A 19,695-nucleotide genomic window follows, 5' to 3' on the forward strand; every position below is an offset into this window, starting at 1 on the left:
TCAAGACTTCAAGGCCATCATGGATATAAAACGTTATTGAAAACAATGAAAGGATGGAGGCAGCAAAGCTAGGAGTTATTTCAGATGGGTAAGGTAGGCAAAATTGTGGTGTTTGTCAAAACATTAGCGTTACAGCTGGAATAATGATTATAGGCCAGGGGTCGGCAACCCGCGGCTCCGGAGCCGCATGCGGCTCTTTGATCCCTCTGATGCGGCTCAGCTTTTGAAATTAATTAATGAGTATTTAATTAAAATTTATTTTATTTTAGTTCGTTCATTTTCAAAATGTAATATTGTAAGTCTATTTGAGTAATTTAGCCTATATAACTTTCCACCTCACTTGACTCCATAACCGTAGCTGCACAATATTGTTACATTCGCTGTTCGTTGCCATGCCAATATCAAACAAAATCACCGATTTCCCTCCATTTCAGTCAATGAGAACACTTTAATTGTTATTGTTGATGTGTGCGCTTGCTGTAGGCTACATAAGGAAAATGTCAAAAAGGAAACGTCAGCTACCACAACTTGCGAGAGTGAACACAAGGCTGAAATGGGAAAGTTTCCATCCGAAGACTGATTCTGAAAACGCGAAATGAACTGCCTGTTATATCGCACACTGCAATGAGTTAATATTGCTGTGTTAACCCTGTTCGGTTCCACTTGCATGTGAGAAATCTTTCTCACATATGAAAAATATAAAGACAAACCTGCGCTTACGTTTAAGGGCAATTCCGCGCAAAACTGTCAACAATGCCATGGTATTTAGTTGCCGTTATGGATATGACCGTTTTGCGTGGAGTTGCTCTTAAATAGTGACAGCCTCAATTCTTGCATGAAACTTCACCTCACTGAATATGAGCCAGCCAGACTCCAAGGCCATCACCAAATCTAATCTCTGGTAGGCCTAATGTGAATTGAATGTTGTGTTGTTAACTATGATGTTACTTTGCATACCAAAGGACACTGGAAAAATAGGGGGTGATGTTTAGCCTACATGGGAAGCCTACATAAGGTATATACTTCTGTCATTCCACTTTACATTTCAAGTTACTTGCACATTAAAACTAGTAGAAAATGTAGGCTAGCTATTTAAAAATCCTCTGTTGAATGAAAGTAACTGTACGTTAAATATCCAAACTTTTTCGGAAAACGGACAAATATTATCAATCTGTGGCGGAATTGTTTTCTGAATCTGCAAAATAGCACAAGGATTAAAGCCCCCCTGTGTAAGAAATTCTCCCATCTAGTGGTTAGGAGTTATATAGCAACCAACCTCTCAAGCGCTGCCTCCTTTAGAACTACGGGAGCCGTCACACATCAAAACTGACACTAGTTCAGGACTCCTAGCACGTCGAAGCATAAACTTCTCTCTGAAAGCGTAACTCTCGCCAGAATGCACCCTAGGGTGTTTTGTGAATGTACACAAGTCAAACTTTTGTTTAAAAGCAAAATTATGTCTGAAGCGCAACTTTCAAGCTTGTCCGTGTTGTCGTTTTTGGGTCAAGTGGAGTTTTGAATGGGAACTATTTTTTGATACATGATCGCGTCAATATCGCTATTTTTAAAACACTAAGAAGGCTCGACACAACATGAAACTTCGATTGAAGTATCATCAGTGTCTCTACACATGAACTCGAGCATTGAGGACATTGTTCGTGTACACAGTGTTCACTAAAAGAAAGGTTTTGAACAACTCACTTGGGTGTTCTACTCGCTGCCATCATGCCAGTCAAGGATTGAGTTGTCCAAAACCTTTCTTTTTTAGTAAACTGTGTGTACACTAACAACGTTCTCAATGCTTAAGTTCATGTGTAGAGACACTGATGATACTTCGATCAAAGTTTCACGTTGTGTCGAGCATTCTTAGTGTTTTAAAATAGCGATTTTAACGTATCAAAATAGTAGGCTAGTACCTACGACTCCCATTCACGAAAGTTTGACTCGGGTAACATTACATTCACAAAAACACCCTAGGATGCATTTTGGCGAGAGTTATGCTTGAATAAGCAATAACATATTCATAACATTTTGTGTACTATTTTATTGCCATTGCTTGTGCGATGCCAATGCAACTCTTTCGGACCAAGCTAGCTAGCTATCGTTAGCACAGTAAACGGAAAGTGAAAGGGAACGGCTAGGTAGTAGGCTACTGCAGCTAAGGACTTTTGTTAAACTATATTGTTGCAAACTAAACTGAAATAACACGTTCAGCAACTTTGTGGTCTATTAGTCCTAGCATAACTATGTTAGCCCAGAGCCTGTTTACGGAGAGCCGGATCACTCCCTATTAACTCCATTGTACCTGCAATATGTTGCAGTTCCGCTAGGGGCGATCACGAATAAGTGCAAAAACAATGGGGATCTATCGAGCTAGACGGCTAAATTTGTCTCTTTCACCTGGTTGTCGTTGAGAAATTGAAGATTCTGCAAGCTCAATATGGATTATAGGTCAAAAGTTGAATGAACGAGTAGTCACGTCCTTTCGATTTCTTACAGATTGGGTCGTTGTTGCCCCCAACACACTAGCTTTCTGCTAATGAATGACGTCATTGACACATTTGAAAGGCTTTTTAGAACAAATAAGTGACTCAACTTACATTGCTGAATGTAGGGAAATTCTGCAGATGAATCCAAGCTAATGTTTTTCTATGCATCCAGACGCCAAAGACTGAGCTGTATTCGCATATTATGTCCCTTGCTGGCCACCGGTATTTTAACATGGCGCATGTACACAGCTAGTCGCCCCTGTGCTATGTAGATTTAAATTAGGATTTCTAAGCCAATTGGTATGCTTCGAAGTGGTGGTGGTGGTGGTAATTAAACATGAATGAGGCCACATTTATGAAGGGTAAATGTTGATTTTGTTAACAAACTGAAAACGTTACACAGGGGGGCTTTAAAGTTCTCTGTCGTACGACGGATTTCCGTCAATTTGATTTTAGAAATGCCATATTTGAGATCGATGCAGATCCGATGAGAAAAAATAAATAAAAAAAGGGGGGGGGGGTCTATCACTTTTTCTTTTGCTTTTCTTAAGGCAACTACAAATATTAAGTCTGATGAATTAATGTGATGTTAAATGTTTAAAGACCTAATGTAGACCTAGTGTTCTTGAACTTTCTGTGTCTCAATCAGTGACAGCGCAAGAAGATACGTCAGCCATGAGTTTCGCTTTGTTTATGTTGTAGCTACACGCTTGTCTAATTAGCCTGTGGAGTGTTTGCTTAAAAAAAAAAAAAACACGTCTGGAGGACTAACGGTCTAAAAGTTGGATTATAGTAAGTATAAGTAAGTATACAGTATAAGTATATACAGTATACTCTTTTGATCCCGTGAGGGAAATTTAGTCTCTGCATTTATCCCAATTCGTGAATTAGTGAAACACACTCAGCACACAGTGAACACACAGTGAAATGAAGCACACACTAATCCCGGCGCAGTGAGCTGCCTGCAACAACAGCAGCGCTCGGGGAGCAGTGAGGGGTTAGGTGCCTTGCACAAGGGCACTTCAGCCGTGCCTACTGGTCGGTGTTCGAACCGGCAACCCTCCGCTTATAAGTCTGAAGCGCTAACCAGTAGGCCACAATCGAGACAGCTGATAAGGTTGGCAATCCGTTTAACTTTTTTGGATACCTTAATTGGCAGGGTAAAACGTCTTCCTGTTTCTGTCTTTCCTGTGGACTTTTCTCACAGGTGTCTGAGAAAACAGTTTAAAAACTAGATGTACCGCAGAGCGGTACAAAATATGACCGCCGCCCAGTCCAGCACATTTTTTCTACAAAAATAAATCACGCTGAAAGGCCTATATGATTCTGTCTCACTAAATTGCATTATCCACACTCAATTCTCACTGGTATCTGCTAGACAACAAGTACCAAAACATGATTAGTTCATAGATTTCACATGTAGAATTCATCTTATACAACCCCACCCCCATCTTGACTGTTCATAATTCTGAGAAATTCTTGAATTGTGTGCATGTGCGCCTAGGCCTTACGGTTCTCAAGATATTCACAGAAAACTGTGTCTGCCCTACCCTCCTTTTGGGGGGGTCCAGTCCAGCGGGGGGCTACAGATCAAAACAAAAAACCATGGTTCCATGCTATCCATGTGGGGTTACATGCCCACCAAGTTTCGTGTACCCCAGTCTTTCAGTGTCCCAGGAATCCTTGTTGGTGTACGGTCACTAAATGTACACTTAAATCATTTTATTGTAAGGCCCCCCATGAACAAAAGTTCACAAAACTTGGCATGCATTCGGAAGGTGTCATAATGATCCTACACTTTCAATTTCGTGCAGTTTTGACCATGTCAGCCAGAGATATTGTGATGAAAACACCTAATTTTTTGCTTTTTAATTTTTAACTAGGTGGCGCTATACATGAAATAAGTGGTAATGGGATGGGTTGACATGCCCCCTTAAGACCAACATACAAAAAAAAGGTGGACCTCCTAGGCTCTACGGTTCTCGAGATATTCACAGAAAACTGTCTCCGCCCACCTACAGGCCAGTTGGTGTATAGTAACATAAATTAATTTATTGTGTGGCCCCCATGAGCGAATTCCACCTAAACTTGGCGTGCATTCAGATGGTGTCATAATGATCCTACACTTCCATTTCGTGCAGTTTTGACTATGTTAGGTCACAGATACCTTCAATTACAACACCTCATTTTTACTTTTTTGTGTTTAACAAGGTGGCGCTATACATGAAATGAGTGGTTATGGAATGGGTTGACATGGCCCCTTGAGATCAACATACAAAAAAAAATGGTCCTCCTAAACCCTACGGTTCTCGAGATATACACCGAAAACTGTGTCTGCCCTACCCTCCTTTCGGGGGGTCCAGTCCAGTGGGGGGGATACAGATCAAAACGAAAAACGATGGTTCCATGCTATCCATGTGGGGTTACATGCCCACCAAGTTTCGTGTACCCCGGTCTTTCAGTGTCCCGGGAATCCTTGATGGAAATTTGGACAAAAAAGAAATCTGACTAAACCTCTTCGCTGCGCGGCGGTCATAATAAATGGATATGGGCTTGACTGTTGGAAGCGAGGGAGAACGGCAAGCCATGGTGTAAAGAAATGCAATAGGAAACAGTTTTAGCACGCCACCAATCAGAAGACCGCCATAAGGTTAATGTTCGTGCTCTTCAGGACATCTTCCCTACCTGGTGCAACTGCCACCACGACAGAGGTAGGCTATGTTTATCTATGGCTTACCGTGTTTGCGCTCAGAAAGTATGCATGTATGTATGTATGCATTTCATAGCACAACACGACCTGTCCCTCACCAGATCGCAACCTCTTGTCAACCTTATACGATCTGTTGCTGAAGACAAAGCGCCATCTCCAGATTGTCATTATCAAATGAACAGACCTCCTGCATGAGCAAACACAGTATTGCTGCTCATTGGAAAACTGAGTTGTCTGTAAAACTCAAAACTACCATGTTTTCATTAAATGCTGATGAGGCAACAAATGGAAATATGGACAAGATCTCGAATGTTCTGATTCGTTACTTTGATGAGGAAATGGGAAGTCTTGCCAACTTGATTTTACTTGGTGTTGAATTGCAAAAAAAATCTCCCCTTTAAACACTTTTGGCCTGAAGTAATTAAATAAGAGTGTAAGTTAAAGCCTTTCTACAATATTGCTGCAGTAGAAAAGAACAGCAATGGCTAGTCAGCAATGGTCAGGGATGGTACTGAAATATTGTTTTGTTCATCAGGAAAACTCAATCTCTATCAAGAACACTCACAATTCGCCTTATTCACACGACACTATTCTCTTTTCGCTGAACCGCCCCCAGGAGCGCAAGTTCATTTAGTAATTTAATGACCTGCATCTGTAGAGGGAAAATTCCGCTGTGCGTTCAATGCAAAATAGGAATGATACAAGCGGCAGTGTATAAAGTCAATTGCGCTATGTGCAAGATAGAGCCCAAAGTGTTTCTAGCCAAAGAACGCAATTTTCATTTCATCTGACAAAAGACCACACTTCCAGACAGTCACCGTACCATTCAGTAACTCCTGCCGTTTACATTGGTAATTAAATGACTGGACAGGCTTTTACCTGGCATGCCCTCTACATCAGCGGTTCCCAAACTTTTTTTTTTCCACGGACCACCTTTTACATCCTGACTCGGTTCGTGTACCCCCACCATCCAACACATAATAACGTAACACATTCTATTGACTCATTCCAGCCATCATGTTTAATTAGCCACCCTACATGATAACAAATAACAAAATAAAAATGTGCAACTGGTCTGAGCTAAAAAAACAGTGTGACATTAGACTGGTTAGATAAATCCACGTGAAGCCTAGGCCTATATGCCTCATCATAATTTCGTTTTCTTCTTTTCTGTCTCGTCCTTTCTTTCATCCCCCTGCGCTCTGGAGCCACCTCCGCCTTAATCATTCTACCCCCATCCCATTGTTACCCGTCTCCTGCTGTTTCTCTCGCTTTTCCTCTTCCATTGCTTTGATTAGGCCTTTTGCACAGTGCCAGTTTTCCATGTTTGCATACCTAGCCTATACTTCCACGAAACTAACGAGCCAGATATTCTGGCTGCCCGCAGGAAATCACGTGCATTGTGGGTAGCTTATTTTTTAATGAAACCATAGCCTACTATAGAGTTTACAAATGATTTCCTTTAATTTTACATTTCCATATCATTATAATCCAATTCGAAATTATGTATTATTTATTAATTAATTAGATTATTAATTAATTAATCATTTTAACACCTTTCCGACATTGTCCTTTTCATCTCGCGTACCCCCTAGTGGGAGCTCGCGGACCACAGTTTGGGAATCCCTGCTCTAAATAATCTATTATCAGTGAGGTCACTTTTGAAGAGTTTTTAGGGGACTTGGTGACCCCAAGATGATACCTTTGTCTGTAACTCTCCAACAGTGGTTGTTTTAACTGTAAATATAGGCATTTTCAACAAAGTACCTAGTTTCTATAGACATTCTCTGACTTACAAATGTCAACACACTAATTTTTTTAAATTTAAATTTAGCGTAATCTTTTGTCTTTCCGATGTTGAAAAATGACTAGAGGATTTAGCTTCTGTGTGACTTTCTTTTTCACTATGGTATGAAAATAAAGAAAGTCCTGAACTACTTCTGAAAGTTCAGACACTCTGATTAACTTAAATAAGTTGAAACTAGATAGGAAAATGCTTTTGTTTATAAGATTTTTCAGGGGTGTCAATAATTGTGAGCAACGGGTTTTCGTTAAAAAAAGTCGTCACTTTTATTTTTATAGCGCATTTAACATGCACAGAGTGCAACACAAAGCGCTCCACAAACAAGACACATAACAAAAAGACAAAAGATGCCGGACGGAGCGACGTAGTCTCCAGCGTACCCGAGACACCTAACGGTAGACATGCAAGACAGACAACAAACAAAAATGAACAAGTAATAAAATAAAAATAAATAAAATCAAAAATAAGAAATTAAAATAAAGAAAAGTCTTTGTTAACTTAGTCCAACTCCGTCCAATGGCAATGACATGGCGCACAGCTGCGTCTTCAGTCCAACCCGGAGGATCCAACGTTAACATAGGCCTAAGTAAGTAAGTAAGTGACGTTAGTAGGCCTACTTGTAGATTGCAGTCTAGAGATCACTAGAAGCATATTTATTCATTACAGTGTGGTGGTCTTTCTGCTGGGCCTTAGGCCTGTCGCACCTCCAACGGTGCCTGTGGTGGACTGTGCATGGCAGGGGTCGTTCACTTCCCCTGAGGCAGGCCTAACCCTGACCGCATACCGCACGGTTTTGCTGCAGGGTCTTCAGCTGGGGACCACCGCTCATTGACTTTTCGCCCCTTAACCCAGAACATCTGGTGGTGGGGCAGTGAACAGGGACGTCTCCCTGACACCCCCTGCAGCAAAACCTAATTGGATGTTACTCCCCAAGCCTTGTCTCGTCGTTTCAGCCAGAGCCAGTGGCTTGCTTTCTCCGCTTCCTCAGAGAGCTCTTTGGTGGATCTGCTCAGTGTGGCTCCACGTAGTCCCAGGTCCTTGAGCAGGCGTGATGTAGTTCTGCCTACAAAGCCTCTGGCTCCCACCTCCACCGGGTACAGCCTCACACTCCATCCACTTTCTCTGCACTCCGCGACCAGGTCTGCATACTTTGCCTTCTTTCTCTCATATGCGGCTTCCAGTCCCTCCTCCCATGGCACTGTCAGCTCGATCAGTATTGCGGACCTCACCGCTGCAGACCACAGCACCACGTCTGGTCTTAAGGTGGTGCTGCATTTCTCCTGTGGGAACTGGAGCTGCCTTCCCATGTCTACCTCCATCTTCCACTCCGCCCCTGGTGTTAATAGCTTGGCGGGTGGTCTCCTGTTGGTATGCACTGTGGGTTCCCCCTGCCTGAGGAAGTGGATACTGCATCGGTTCTCTGATGGACTCTGGTTGTTTGCCTCCTGCCGATTTTTCTCCAGCACCTCTGCCAGCTTGCTAAGCACTTGGTCGTGCCGCCATCTGAGCCGACCCTGTGTAGAAGCTAACTGTCTGAAGTCATGGTCAGATCCCGCAGATCAGCAACTTGGTGGACCCCCAACAGCGACAGCCTGATGCTCTGAGAGACTGCAGAGCTCCCCAATGTCAATAGTAGTTTCAAACGTTAGCAGCTAGAAGCTAGACTGCTCAATGATCAATCCAGACTCCAGGCAAGGCAGATGGCAGCTCACAGGTAAATAGCAGCTCGGCGGCCGCAACAGATCCCTCGCAGAGTAGGCCCAGGTCCAGCTGTCCCGATAGATCTCCTCGACCAGACAGTGAAGTGCAGCACCTCTCACGGATGGATGGATGGAAGGATGTCAGTCCAGGGCAAAAGCTAGTTCTAGCCATAGCAAGCTGCCAATGTACTTGGAAGCAGTAAAAGGGACTAAGAATAACATGACAATTATTGAAAATAACATAAATGAAGAGAGAATACATTTAACTAGACAAATAAATACAAAAAATTAACATGACATTACATAAAATTACGAACATTACATAAAAACAAACAAAAACATGATGCCAGACGGAGCGGCGTGTCTCGCCAGCGTCCCTGTAACTTAGCAATAGTGGGTGGAAGGGTGGATTTTTCCTTATTATTTTCATTGTGGGAGTACAATAAATCACCAAAATATTATTTTTTATACCTGTTTTTAGTCAACTTTACCAAAGGTGCCAATAATTCTGGAGGGTACTGTATTTAGGTCCGTGTCTAGTTAGTTCATTTGAAATTCAATTGAGAATCCAAACTCGAAAAAGGGAAAAAATAAGACTTATTTCTTTATGCTCAGATCAGATCAAAATCAGAAAATAAAGGAAATTGACCTAGCTTAAAGCTGGAAATTGGTCAAGTTAGTTACTACAATCGCAACAAAAAACAATTCTCTCTCTGTTTCTCTTTCTCTCTCTCTCAGGTCCTGGCTAAGCTTGCTTGTGGCCTGAACAAACCCAACCGCCAAACAGTACTTCCCCTCAGCTCAGTTACCCAACTCTTCAGTAGTCTACCCATTAGCAAAATGTGAGTTCTGCATCATTTCATTTATGTCTTTTTTGTACATGGTAAGCTGTGAATGCACAGTTGGAACTGTGGGTAAACCATTTTGTCCTTCCTCATAGTCGTAATCTTGGAGGTAAACTGGGGGCCTCCATCACAGAGACTATGGAAGTAGAGAACATTGGAGAGCTGGCAAAGTTCACTCAGGGCCAACTGGCTCAGCACTTTGGCGTAAAGACTGGGTGAGGCCTTGAGTACAGTTAAATCTCAAGTTAACAAAAATTCTTAATTGAATAGATAATGTTGTTTATTTTGTGCTTGCTTATGTATTGGTTATATTTGAATGTCACATGCTTCTTTTGTAGTCAGTGGCTGTATGACTTGTGTAGAGGAATAGAGTTTGAGCCAGTGAAGCCTAGACAGCTGCCAAAATCCATCGGCTGTAGCAAAAATTTTCCAGGAAAGACCTCTCTGGCCACCAAAGACCAGGTAGCATTCTGCAAGTCTCATCTTTGCAAAGTCCATTGTAACAACATGTGCAAATACCAATATAGCATAGATGGACACTTTTTACCATAACTGTTTGACTTAATCATTTTCTCAATAGGTCCAGCACTGGCTTGAGCAGCTAGCTTTGGAATTGGAGGAAAGACTGATCAAAGATAGGGACATGGTGAGGAAAATTACTCTGACCATGATTTCTTGCCGGAACCATTACAAATGCAGTCTTTGACTGAATCATGTTAAACTCTTCTGCCCCCCCCTCCACCCCACAGAATGGACGTGTGGCTAAGCTTCTGACTGTGGGAGTGAGGCTTGCTGGAGAAACAAAGCCTAGCAGTTACTCTCGTTGCTGTGCTTTGGCACGATATGAAGCCAGCAAGATCTCCACTGATAGTTATGCAATTATTAAGAGCCTGAATTGTGCTGGAAACCACCAGCAAGCCTGGTAAGTAAATGAAAGTACACAGGGAATGGTACCATCAGTATTCAGGATGTTGAGTACTTTCAATTGCTTCTTATTTCAAGATATTTAATCACAACTGATTTGGTTATATTTACTGTTACTCAGGTCCCCTCCCCTCACCCTTCTACACCTCTCTGCCAGTAAATTCAGCGATGCTCCCACAGCTTCATGTAGGGGAATCACCAGGTTTCTGAGAAATGATGTTATTTCCACCCAGATACCTCTTTCATCCCACAGTCCATCTGCTAGCTTGGCAATCAACAATCAACAACTACCAACACCTAAGAGACCAGGAATGATCGAGTCCTTCTTTCAGAATGTTGTCAAGAGAAGGCAAGATCATGTTGAACTTTCAGAGGGTGCTGAAAATGAACTTGAAGACAGTTTACCTGAAAACAGTGCCTCCACCTCATCCAGCATGCAAGTAACATCCTCATTCTTTCAAAAAAAAAAGTGCAGAGAAAAAACACTTCCAGTCTTCCACCACCACAGCTGATGGTTCAGGTGTTGCGTCTTACCAGATGGTGGAGGATTCCTGTCAGAGTAATAAACATGCTGTTTTTCACCCTGATAAAAATACATATACACCTACCAGTGATGGCCTGTGTGGCATGACCGAAGATTCATCTGTTCCGGAGTCTACTTTGAGCCTCTCCTCAGATGACCATATGCCATGTGATCGGTGTGGACAGGAAGTGCTAGCCTGGGAGATGCCAGAGCACACAGACTACCATTTTGCACAAGATTTACAGAATTCTTTTTCCTCCCCATTACCTTCTCTCTCTTCATCCAATCAGATCCCAGCTAACCTGTCCAAAACAAATATTTATCCAAGGTCTAAGACATCACCTCTCGCCACTGGTAGTAGAAAACCTAGCAGTGGTTCCGGAAGACAAGCCAAAAAGCCAAAGCTAGCGGGCACCGTTACCCTCGATTCCTTCTTCAAAAGGAGTTAACTTTGAAAAGTTTTGATATAGACCTTACATTTATTAAATTTTCTATTGATGAGTAAATTAAAGCCAGAAATACAAGATTCAACTCAAGAGAAGCCAACTGTCTCAATGCACACATTTCTCGTATTTTATTTTTATTTACATAAAAGATCCTGTGACTGCAAACTGTGAGCAAAATCACCATACTTGTATGCTAGTTCAGATGAGAGGGTGTTAATCTGTACTTTCAGAAAATTGGTAAATATAATAATGGCTTTACTGGTTGGTGGTATGTTTCCTGAGAAATGATACCCGCTTCCATGGCACCACAGCCTCCCAGTCTGAAGACATTCCAGTTAACAAGCAACAAGTGGTGGTGTTTTTGTGTTGACAACGTTCTGTTGTAGATTTATTAATAGTGAAAGCATAAAATTAGGAAAATTAAAGTTTATTTACTACATTTCTCATTATTGTTGTACAGTAGCGTACACTTTTGATGTAGCCATTACATTCAGAGTATTCTGAAAATCAATACCAATTGAATGAATGAAATGCCAATTCTTCCATTGTGCTGCTTTAAGCAGTGGCATTTGGTGTTAAAGTGGTACCCAGTTAATCTAAAACTGACTGAAAGGGTCATCTTCCCTGTGCATAGTGCTAAACCAGATGGTCCGGGCACGCAATGGCAATTCAGATGCCATTCCTACTGCCAACTGCTGTGCAACTGCGCTAAATGTTACCTTAGTCATATGTTACAATGCTGCTATGCTCTGAACGTGTCAGATTGCTAATTTGTAGCTCTGTTCCAATGTGACTTCATTTAAACTTCTCAAGGAGTTTGGCAAATTGATATACAAACGTAATGCGACCAAAAAACTGGAACTACGTCATAGGTGTGCAATTATCAGGGAAATAATTGATGTTCTAAACACTGCATCGTTAAACTAGACGTTTTAAACACGCAGTTGCCCCTGGGTCCATGATGGGAAATTTAAAATGACAGTTCCCCTGTTACTCCTATCCCTGCTCATTTTTGTTGTGTGTAGGCCTACTGTGTTTGTCATGGCCTAATTTGCCAACATCAAACATGTTTTGTATTCAAATATAAATTCTTCAAAATGGAAACATTGACTCACTGTAAAAGCAGTTCACTCACCCATCCAATTAGTCATCCACACAGGTTACTCCCTAACTGACACACCTCACATGTGTAGCCTACCTCACCTCTCACTCAATTGCAGTTGCTTTATTAGCATGACAGTTGGTGGAACAGTATTGCCCGTTAGCAAACTCATTAAATTCAGAGTGATCACTCTTCACTATTACTTTTCTAGTGTAAGAGAACAAAGTCTACTTTGTTTGTCTTTGGGCTTGTGATTGATTATAAGTGTTTTAAAACTTTTCAATATGTAAAGTATGATATATTGATAAGAATGATGTATTGAAAGCATGATTGATGGCATATTAAGATGTAGGCATGGGCAATAGTGTTGTGTGGGTCAACCCGTTACCCGCGGGTCGGGCGGGGGCGGGTAAGCTGGATCAAAAAATATCGCGGGTGCAGGCGCAGCAGGTCAAAAACTGACAAAGCACTTCTCACAGTTCTCACTTAGTTATTAATAATGTAGGCTACAGAACATTAAGTGCAACAAACCTCCTCCTGCATAAAACAGGTTAAGATAGAAGGTCTTGTAGACTAATCATATCTTCTCTTCCCCTCTCCCTCTCCCTCTCACACAGGTGTGTGACAGAGGGCAGAGGGTGCGCTGCAACCCTCTGCATTTAGTTATAGCCTACGTCTGCATTAAGTAGCCGTTCATAAAATCAGTTCATAAAAATGTAAAGTTTAGGCAACAGAACACATCTGTGTCAATGTGTGGATGCGCGCGCGCGTCCATCCAGAGAGAGAGAGAGTGAGAGTGTTCATGTTAGGCTACATGATGTAGCCTATTACTTGTGTTTTACCTTTGAATACATCAATAAAGAATGAAGGATCTTTCAGTTTGTTTATTTATTCAGTAGGCCTAGCCTATGTCCATAAAGCTAGATTCAGATTCAATTAATCCAACATGCTAGTGAGCCAAGCCTACTGCAACAACTTGCTTTGTTGAAGCATATAGCCTAGTGCAAATTATTTTTCTTGTTTGTTTCAGTGTCTAGTTAATAAGAAAACATTGTCTCTACCTCAATATGGACTACAAAGGATAGCCTAGGCATTGGCTTTTTTTTTTTTTGTCGGGTCGGGTTCGGGTCGTTAATCAGCGCATATTTTTGAGGGTCGGGTGGGTGCGGAAGTTAAAAAACCTTAACCTGCGCAACACTAATGGGCAGGGGTGGGCTAAGCCCATCCAAACTAAGGCTAGATTTACAAATAACGTACAAAAATGCAATGACATACAATTTCAATAGCCTACAATTACATATTGTTAATAGTTATCAATCACAAAAAGCCTTCAATATGAAGAAACATTTGATATGACTCCCAATGAATGACAGCATATTTTATGTGTAGACCCTAATTAATTCCTATAAGTCTATTTTGATACCCATATCTAAGTGGGATTTATTATCCCAGCTGCACCTATAAATAGGGTTCAGTGTCCCGCCGGCGGGACGGTTACCCCACCTCCCCCCAACATTCTAAATCAATTGTATGCACGATATTGCTATGTAGCATAGTACACCATTTGAAAGCTTTGACTCTTCTCTTGGGAATCCAAAAATTCATGTACAATCTGTATAGTGCTTTACATTCTCAGATTAATCTTATTATGTCTCAATTAAATTTGATCCAAAATGCCCCCCTCTGCTTTTGGTGCTACCCTGACCTCTGGCTGCAGTGTAGCTGCAGCACAATAACTAGATGCAACAAATTGGGTACTGAAATATTCACAAGAATCCATAGAAATTGAATCTTCATGTTGTATTATCCAATATTACAGATGTATAGTCTATCTTATACACACTCATTGAACCAACAAAGTAAATGCAAAAATAGACTTTTTTTGTAATTATTCCGTATTTTGTGTAGTCAGTCTATATCAGAACACCTGACATACAATCTAAACAGTCCACAAGAAACCTCAAAGTGTTACCTTTCATTTGAGACCAGGATTATGCGTCTACACAAAGGGGTTCATGTGCAGTAAGCATTTGATTGTCAATATGCATTTTGGATAACCAAAAGTCCTATGGGGAGTTTCCATAGGCATGTTAACAAAATGCATACCTTGGCAAATAATGGTCTAAAGCACTCATATTTTCATTCTGTATTGATCTACAGTACTTTTGCACACAGCTTCACACGACCTGGTGCTAGCGGATGCCCCCTTTTTCACGGCTGTCTGGGGGACTTGTGTGAATCGTGCAGATCCGATGAGTTTTTCTTTTTTTGGGGGGCCCTAAGCAGAATTTGATTTGGGGGCCCCCTCCCACAACGCAGAGTCACCTGTGCTTGGCGATAATTGACAACTTCACACTATAATGTCATATTATAAATTAATACAGTGAGGTTATGTATTAATACAGTGACTGATTATGAACTACTGTCCCCCTGGACACAGATGCATAAGGACTCGGTAGGCTCATTCAGTAATCCATCCTTGCTGACATGCCAAAAATGTTTTGGGGCTCTGCTCTACACTTCTGGCCCCATGTGCTTGGTAAACCAATGTATTAGTTGTTATTTACACCAACCCTGTCACCTTTTAATCTTAGAGGGTACCTACCGGACAGCGGTAAAATTAACGGGAGATCGCCTGACAGGGCGGGCACGTCTTCAAGCAGGTTGCGAACAGGTGATGCTGGGACAATTGTTCATATGCTCCGCACACCGACGTCTTGTCCATTGTGCTACTGCAGCGATGCTGAACGAAGTGCTCCGTGTTACATCCATTATTAGAGTCTCGTGACGCTTGCTTGTAGCGTGTGTGGGTCAAAGGCCCTCGTTTTCGTAAAAAAAAGATTTTTATTTCTCAGGCTGTTGCAGTTGATATCAGTAATTAATATGAATGCCCTCAGTGAACAGAGGGGTATTCCAGAAAGGAGGTTTAACAAACACTGAGATAAAACTTAACCTCTGGGTTGTCTGAACCTGTGGCGACTAAACCCGAGCTGTCTGTTCCAAAACACCGGTTACCAGTTAGTTCAGTCAACCCTGTGTTAGATAACCTAGAGTTGTGCGCGTTCACGGCGAACTTATAAAGACATCATCTATTGAGAGTCGGAACCATGAGTGAAACCGGTGAAAGGAAGAGCACCGTATTTTTCAGAGGCGGAGTAGTCGAGGCTTACGAGGAGGAGAGAACTGTAATAACAAAAAAAAAGAGCAATAAGCGCCTGCGTCCGAGACCTTGCTGGCAGAGAATAGCCTAACTGACCGTGTAAATGCGTATGTTTAAGATGGCCTATTTAATGTCAAAAGCACAATGAAATAATTCACTGGACATCACGTATTGTATTGGCTGCTTTCAATGATGCTTTCTTAAACTAGCCTACCTTGGACTAGCGATTGCAGTGAATAGGCCTACCGGACAGCGGTAAAATTAAAGAGAGATCGCCCGACCAGGCGGGCACGTCATCAAGCAGGTTTCGAACCGGCAATGCTGGGACAATTCATGTGATTAAACGGACCCAGTGTGAATGCGGCCTTAGACTGGACCGTACCCGAGTGCGATTACTCTCCCCTGATCCGGGCTGGTCTCTGTTCACATTACATTTTTCACCAAACCATCGGTCCAAACGAACTCTGGTCCGGACCAAACGGTCTAGTGTTAATGCCCCCTAAGAAACCTCAAGAGAAAGAAATTATGAAGGCAACAAAGATGAGGGAAGGCTAGAGGAGGTGGTGGATTTATCAGGTTGGTGCCATTTATAACTTTCATTTTTATAACCTTCGACTTTCCATCTGAAGAACTGATTTGGTGAGTTTTCACTAATTAGCTATATGCCTGTTGACACATTCCACTCAGATAGCTAACCAGGCCCATAATTCACTTTTTTATTGCAAACAGAAATGTAAAGCTTGCAACATGTCATTACATCAGTAGCGGTCCGTGACAATAAAAATAGAGGGGCAGAAATCGGCTTTAGTGCCGAATCGCTAGCCACGCCCACATTTTATGTTTTTCTAATAGGCCTACTAATTAGCCGATGTAAGATACATTGAATCCTACCTGGAATTGGGCCTATTAGTAATAAAGAAGGCTAATAACCATGGTGAGTAGCCTACATCTCTATAAACATGTCAGCTAGCAGCAACATAATGCAATGCAATATTTCATGGTAACCCCAGTGTGTGCGACAGAACCATCAACAAAGTCTGAAAATCGTAGCCTATACAGGCTGCACAAAGTTGACATAGCCTACTTAAGAGGAAGAGAAAAAAATATGAGATGTGAGGAAATGTTTTTTTAGAAAGAAATGTTTCAAGTAAGTTCATTAACCTCAAGTAAGTTTATTAACCATAGCGCAGAGAAGAAAACCAGCGCAGAAAACAAAATCGGCAGAAGAGTAGGCTATAAAAAACATGAAAATCGCATGTTTGTTGCTGAAACAACACATTAGTCTAAGATAAATAACTTTTCTTTTCGAAAATATTGTTTCAGTTTATTAACCATAGCGCAGCACTTCGCAGAAAACCAGTGCAGAAAACAAGCGCAGAAAACAAAATCGGCTGAAGAGCATAGAAAACTAAATGAAAATTGCATGCTTGTTGCTAAAACAAGACAGTAAAGATATTTTATTTTAGAAACTCCTGTTTCAGTTTATCACGGTATCATCGGCTGAAGCGCACAGAAAACTAAAGGAACATTTTGGCATGGCATGCTTCTTGGGAGCTAACACAAACGTAGCCCATTGAAAGGCAAGCTTAATTAGCCTACAGAGCCAACAAAAACAAGTAAAATATGAGCCTATAGGCCTACTGTAAGCCACACTGAGCTGTCAGATTCACACTGTCACACAGTTCCATCCTCCTTTCACCTAATTTATAAAGGAACTTGGCACGGCGATCTTTCAAACGCGCAAATCTCTCGATCACAGTTTTATTGAAATCGGGGATATCACGTGTCAGTCGCTTTTCAATTGACAACATTGTCAGTGCATTTAGTCTGTCCTGTGTCATGGTGTTTCTAAGAAACGTCTTGATTCGTTTAAGTGTGGAAAAGCAGCGCTCAGACTCCGCGGTTGTCATGGGCGTAGTGATCAGAATACGAAGTAGCTTCGAAGTTTCTGAAAACACATCCTGCAAGTTGTTGTTATTAAAAAACTGAAACAATGCGATTGCGCTGCTGCATGTTCTGAAGTCAGGGTTCTCATATATGAGAGAAAGCTCCGTTTGCAGACGTGGTTTGCTCAACATTGAATATGCATCAACTGCCTTTCCCAATACTGCTGTGGGAAAGTCGTTTGAGTATTCAGGAAAACGCTCACTGTCAAACAAAACAGCTGCGGCCAAGTGCCCAGTAAAAGTAAATCTATCCCTTGCATTGGCAATCACTGTGTCGCACACCTCATATCCTACTCTCTGCAAATTTGTAGCGTTTCCTCGTCTAGGCCCTGCGTCAATGTATCGTGCACAAATTGAAGGCGAGTCGCGAACTTTTGAAATAGAGCTTACAAAGTTTTCTGTTAATCTGTGTGTATGTACAGCATCAATATTTCTCCTTAGCTGCGCAAAGAGTGTGTCTACACGGGACAGTATACTATGGAACAACTCTAGGAAGTAAAGAAATTATTTATCCTCTGATTGAGATTGTATCAAAGTCTGGAGAGGCTTGAATAGTGTCAAAGCATTCGAGCAAAATATCCTTGTTCTCATACACTGTACTAACTGCACGACTATGGAAGTTCCATCGCGTTTGAGATGCCCGGGGCAACCTCCTGGCTACAATGCCGTCCAAAGTAGCGCTTCTCTTCGGAGAGTGTGAGAAATAGGCCGAAAAGCCACTGATGTCAGAAAAGAAGCATCGCACAGGTGTAATCGATGAAACAGCCTGTTGCCTCACCAAATTCAACTGATGTGCGTGTAACAGTGTAAGAAATGAGCATTTGGATAAATGTCCTGAATTTTCCTCCTCACTCCACCTGGCTCCTCGCATTACACTCGCCCCATCAAATGTCTGCGCTATCAGCCTATCCCTGTCCGTCTCCTTATCAGGTGAACAAACCACATTCAGCTGTTCCAGCAGTAGCCTACTTTTGAGATGGCCTCTGCAGTGGTGCCTCCAGCAATTGCCTTGAAACAAAAAAAACCTCTCCTGCACTGTGTTGGCTGCATCTATATAACGAAATACAACAACGAGCTGGCAATGAGTTGACACATCGGTCGTTTCATCGGCCTGTAGGCCTACTGCCATGAATTCTGTGTTTTTCAGTTCCTGCATAATGTCCAGCATACAGTCCAGTAGTTCATTCTGAATATGGTTGGACGTACCTTTGAACACCGTTGCTTTCTCTAAGTGCTCCCGCATTGCACTGTCCAATGATGCGACAAAATCTACTAGGCCAAGGAAGACACCAGGGTTGTCTGATGATTCAGACTCGTCATGCCCTCTAAGAGCCAGCTCGAATGCTCCACAGAATTTTATGCAATCTACGAGCTTTGACAGAATATGTCGATTTTGGTCTACCTCCCTATTGTGATTCCGCACACTTACATGGTAGCCATCGTCAAGCTGTGCAGCTATATTAACTTGACCTAACATGGCTAGTTTCATAGCACACTGTAAATGTGCTTTGCTTGACTCATGTTTCTTGGATCGTTCTGAAAAGTGTTTCACATCAGTCACACCAGTAGTATATATATCCCCTTGTCCTGAACTTGACCGGAACAATAGGCATGGAAAACAGAATACTGTATTCCTTGTTGAGCAACCACTTAGCCACTTCTTTTTCTGATATCAGGTTCGGGAAAAGGTCCTGGTGTAAATCTTCCCTCTGTCCTTAGTTTTCTGTGTTATTTTAACGTCTGGTCTGTCTGGGCCAAGGTTCTTGATTGCTAACTTCTCCTCTACTTTCAGTCGTTCAAATGGATTTTTAATAATGAACTCTACAGTGTTTGACACGGCAGGTGCCATACCGCTAGCCATTTTGTTTATCTGTTTATGTAGGCTACGTTAATGTGGTGGACTAATGTGTGAGTGTTACAGTGCAACAAAATATGACCGTGGGGGCAGACTCATTTCTGCCCATATGAGCCGTTGTTAGCGCTGACTGCAGTTCCGATCATTGACGACAGAGTAATCCCATAAATCTACTGACTAGTGCGGTCGTT

At 41.9% G+C, this 19,695-nt stretch overlaps 1 protein-coding gene across 2 annotated transcripts in view; it reads left to right on the forward strand.

Annotated features, from left to right (window-relative positions):
- The window catches only part of polh (polymerase (DNA directed), eta), a 34,988-nt gene extending 21,572 nt beyond the window's left edge, over positions 1-13,416 (forward strand). For both annotated transcript variants that reach the window (XM_048269016.1, XM_048269017.1), the window contains 6 exons: positions 9,442-9,545; positions 9,644-9,763; positions 9,887-10,010; positions 10,129-10,194; positions 10,298-10,470; positions 10,594-13,416. In XM_048269016.1, the coding sequence (XP_048124973.1) occupies positions 9,442-9,545; positions 9,644-9,763; positions 9,887-10,010; positions 10,129-10,194; positions 10,298-10,470; positions 10,594-10,984 (978 nt within the window). In that variant the 3' untranslated portion in view covers positions 10,985-13,416. The remainder of the gene's footprint in view (positions 1-9,441; positions 9,546-9,643; positions 9,764-9,886; positions 10,011-10,128; positions 10,195-10,297; positions 10,471-10,593) is intronic.
- Positions 13,417-19,695: the final 6,279 nt, after the last annotated feature.

Source organism: Alosa alosa, chromosome 18 (assembly GCF_017589495.1).
Source record: "Alosa alosa isolate M-15738 ecotype Scorff River chromosome 18, AALO_Geno_1.1, whole genome shotgun sequence".
In the NCBI taxonomy this organism is placed as follows: Eukaryota; Metazoa; Chordata; class Actinopteri; order Clupeiformes; family Clupeidae; genus Alosa; species Alosa alosa.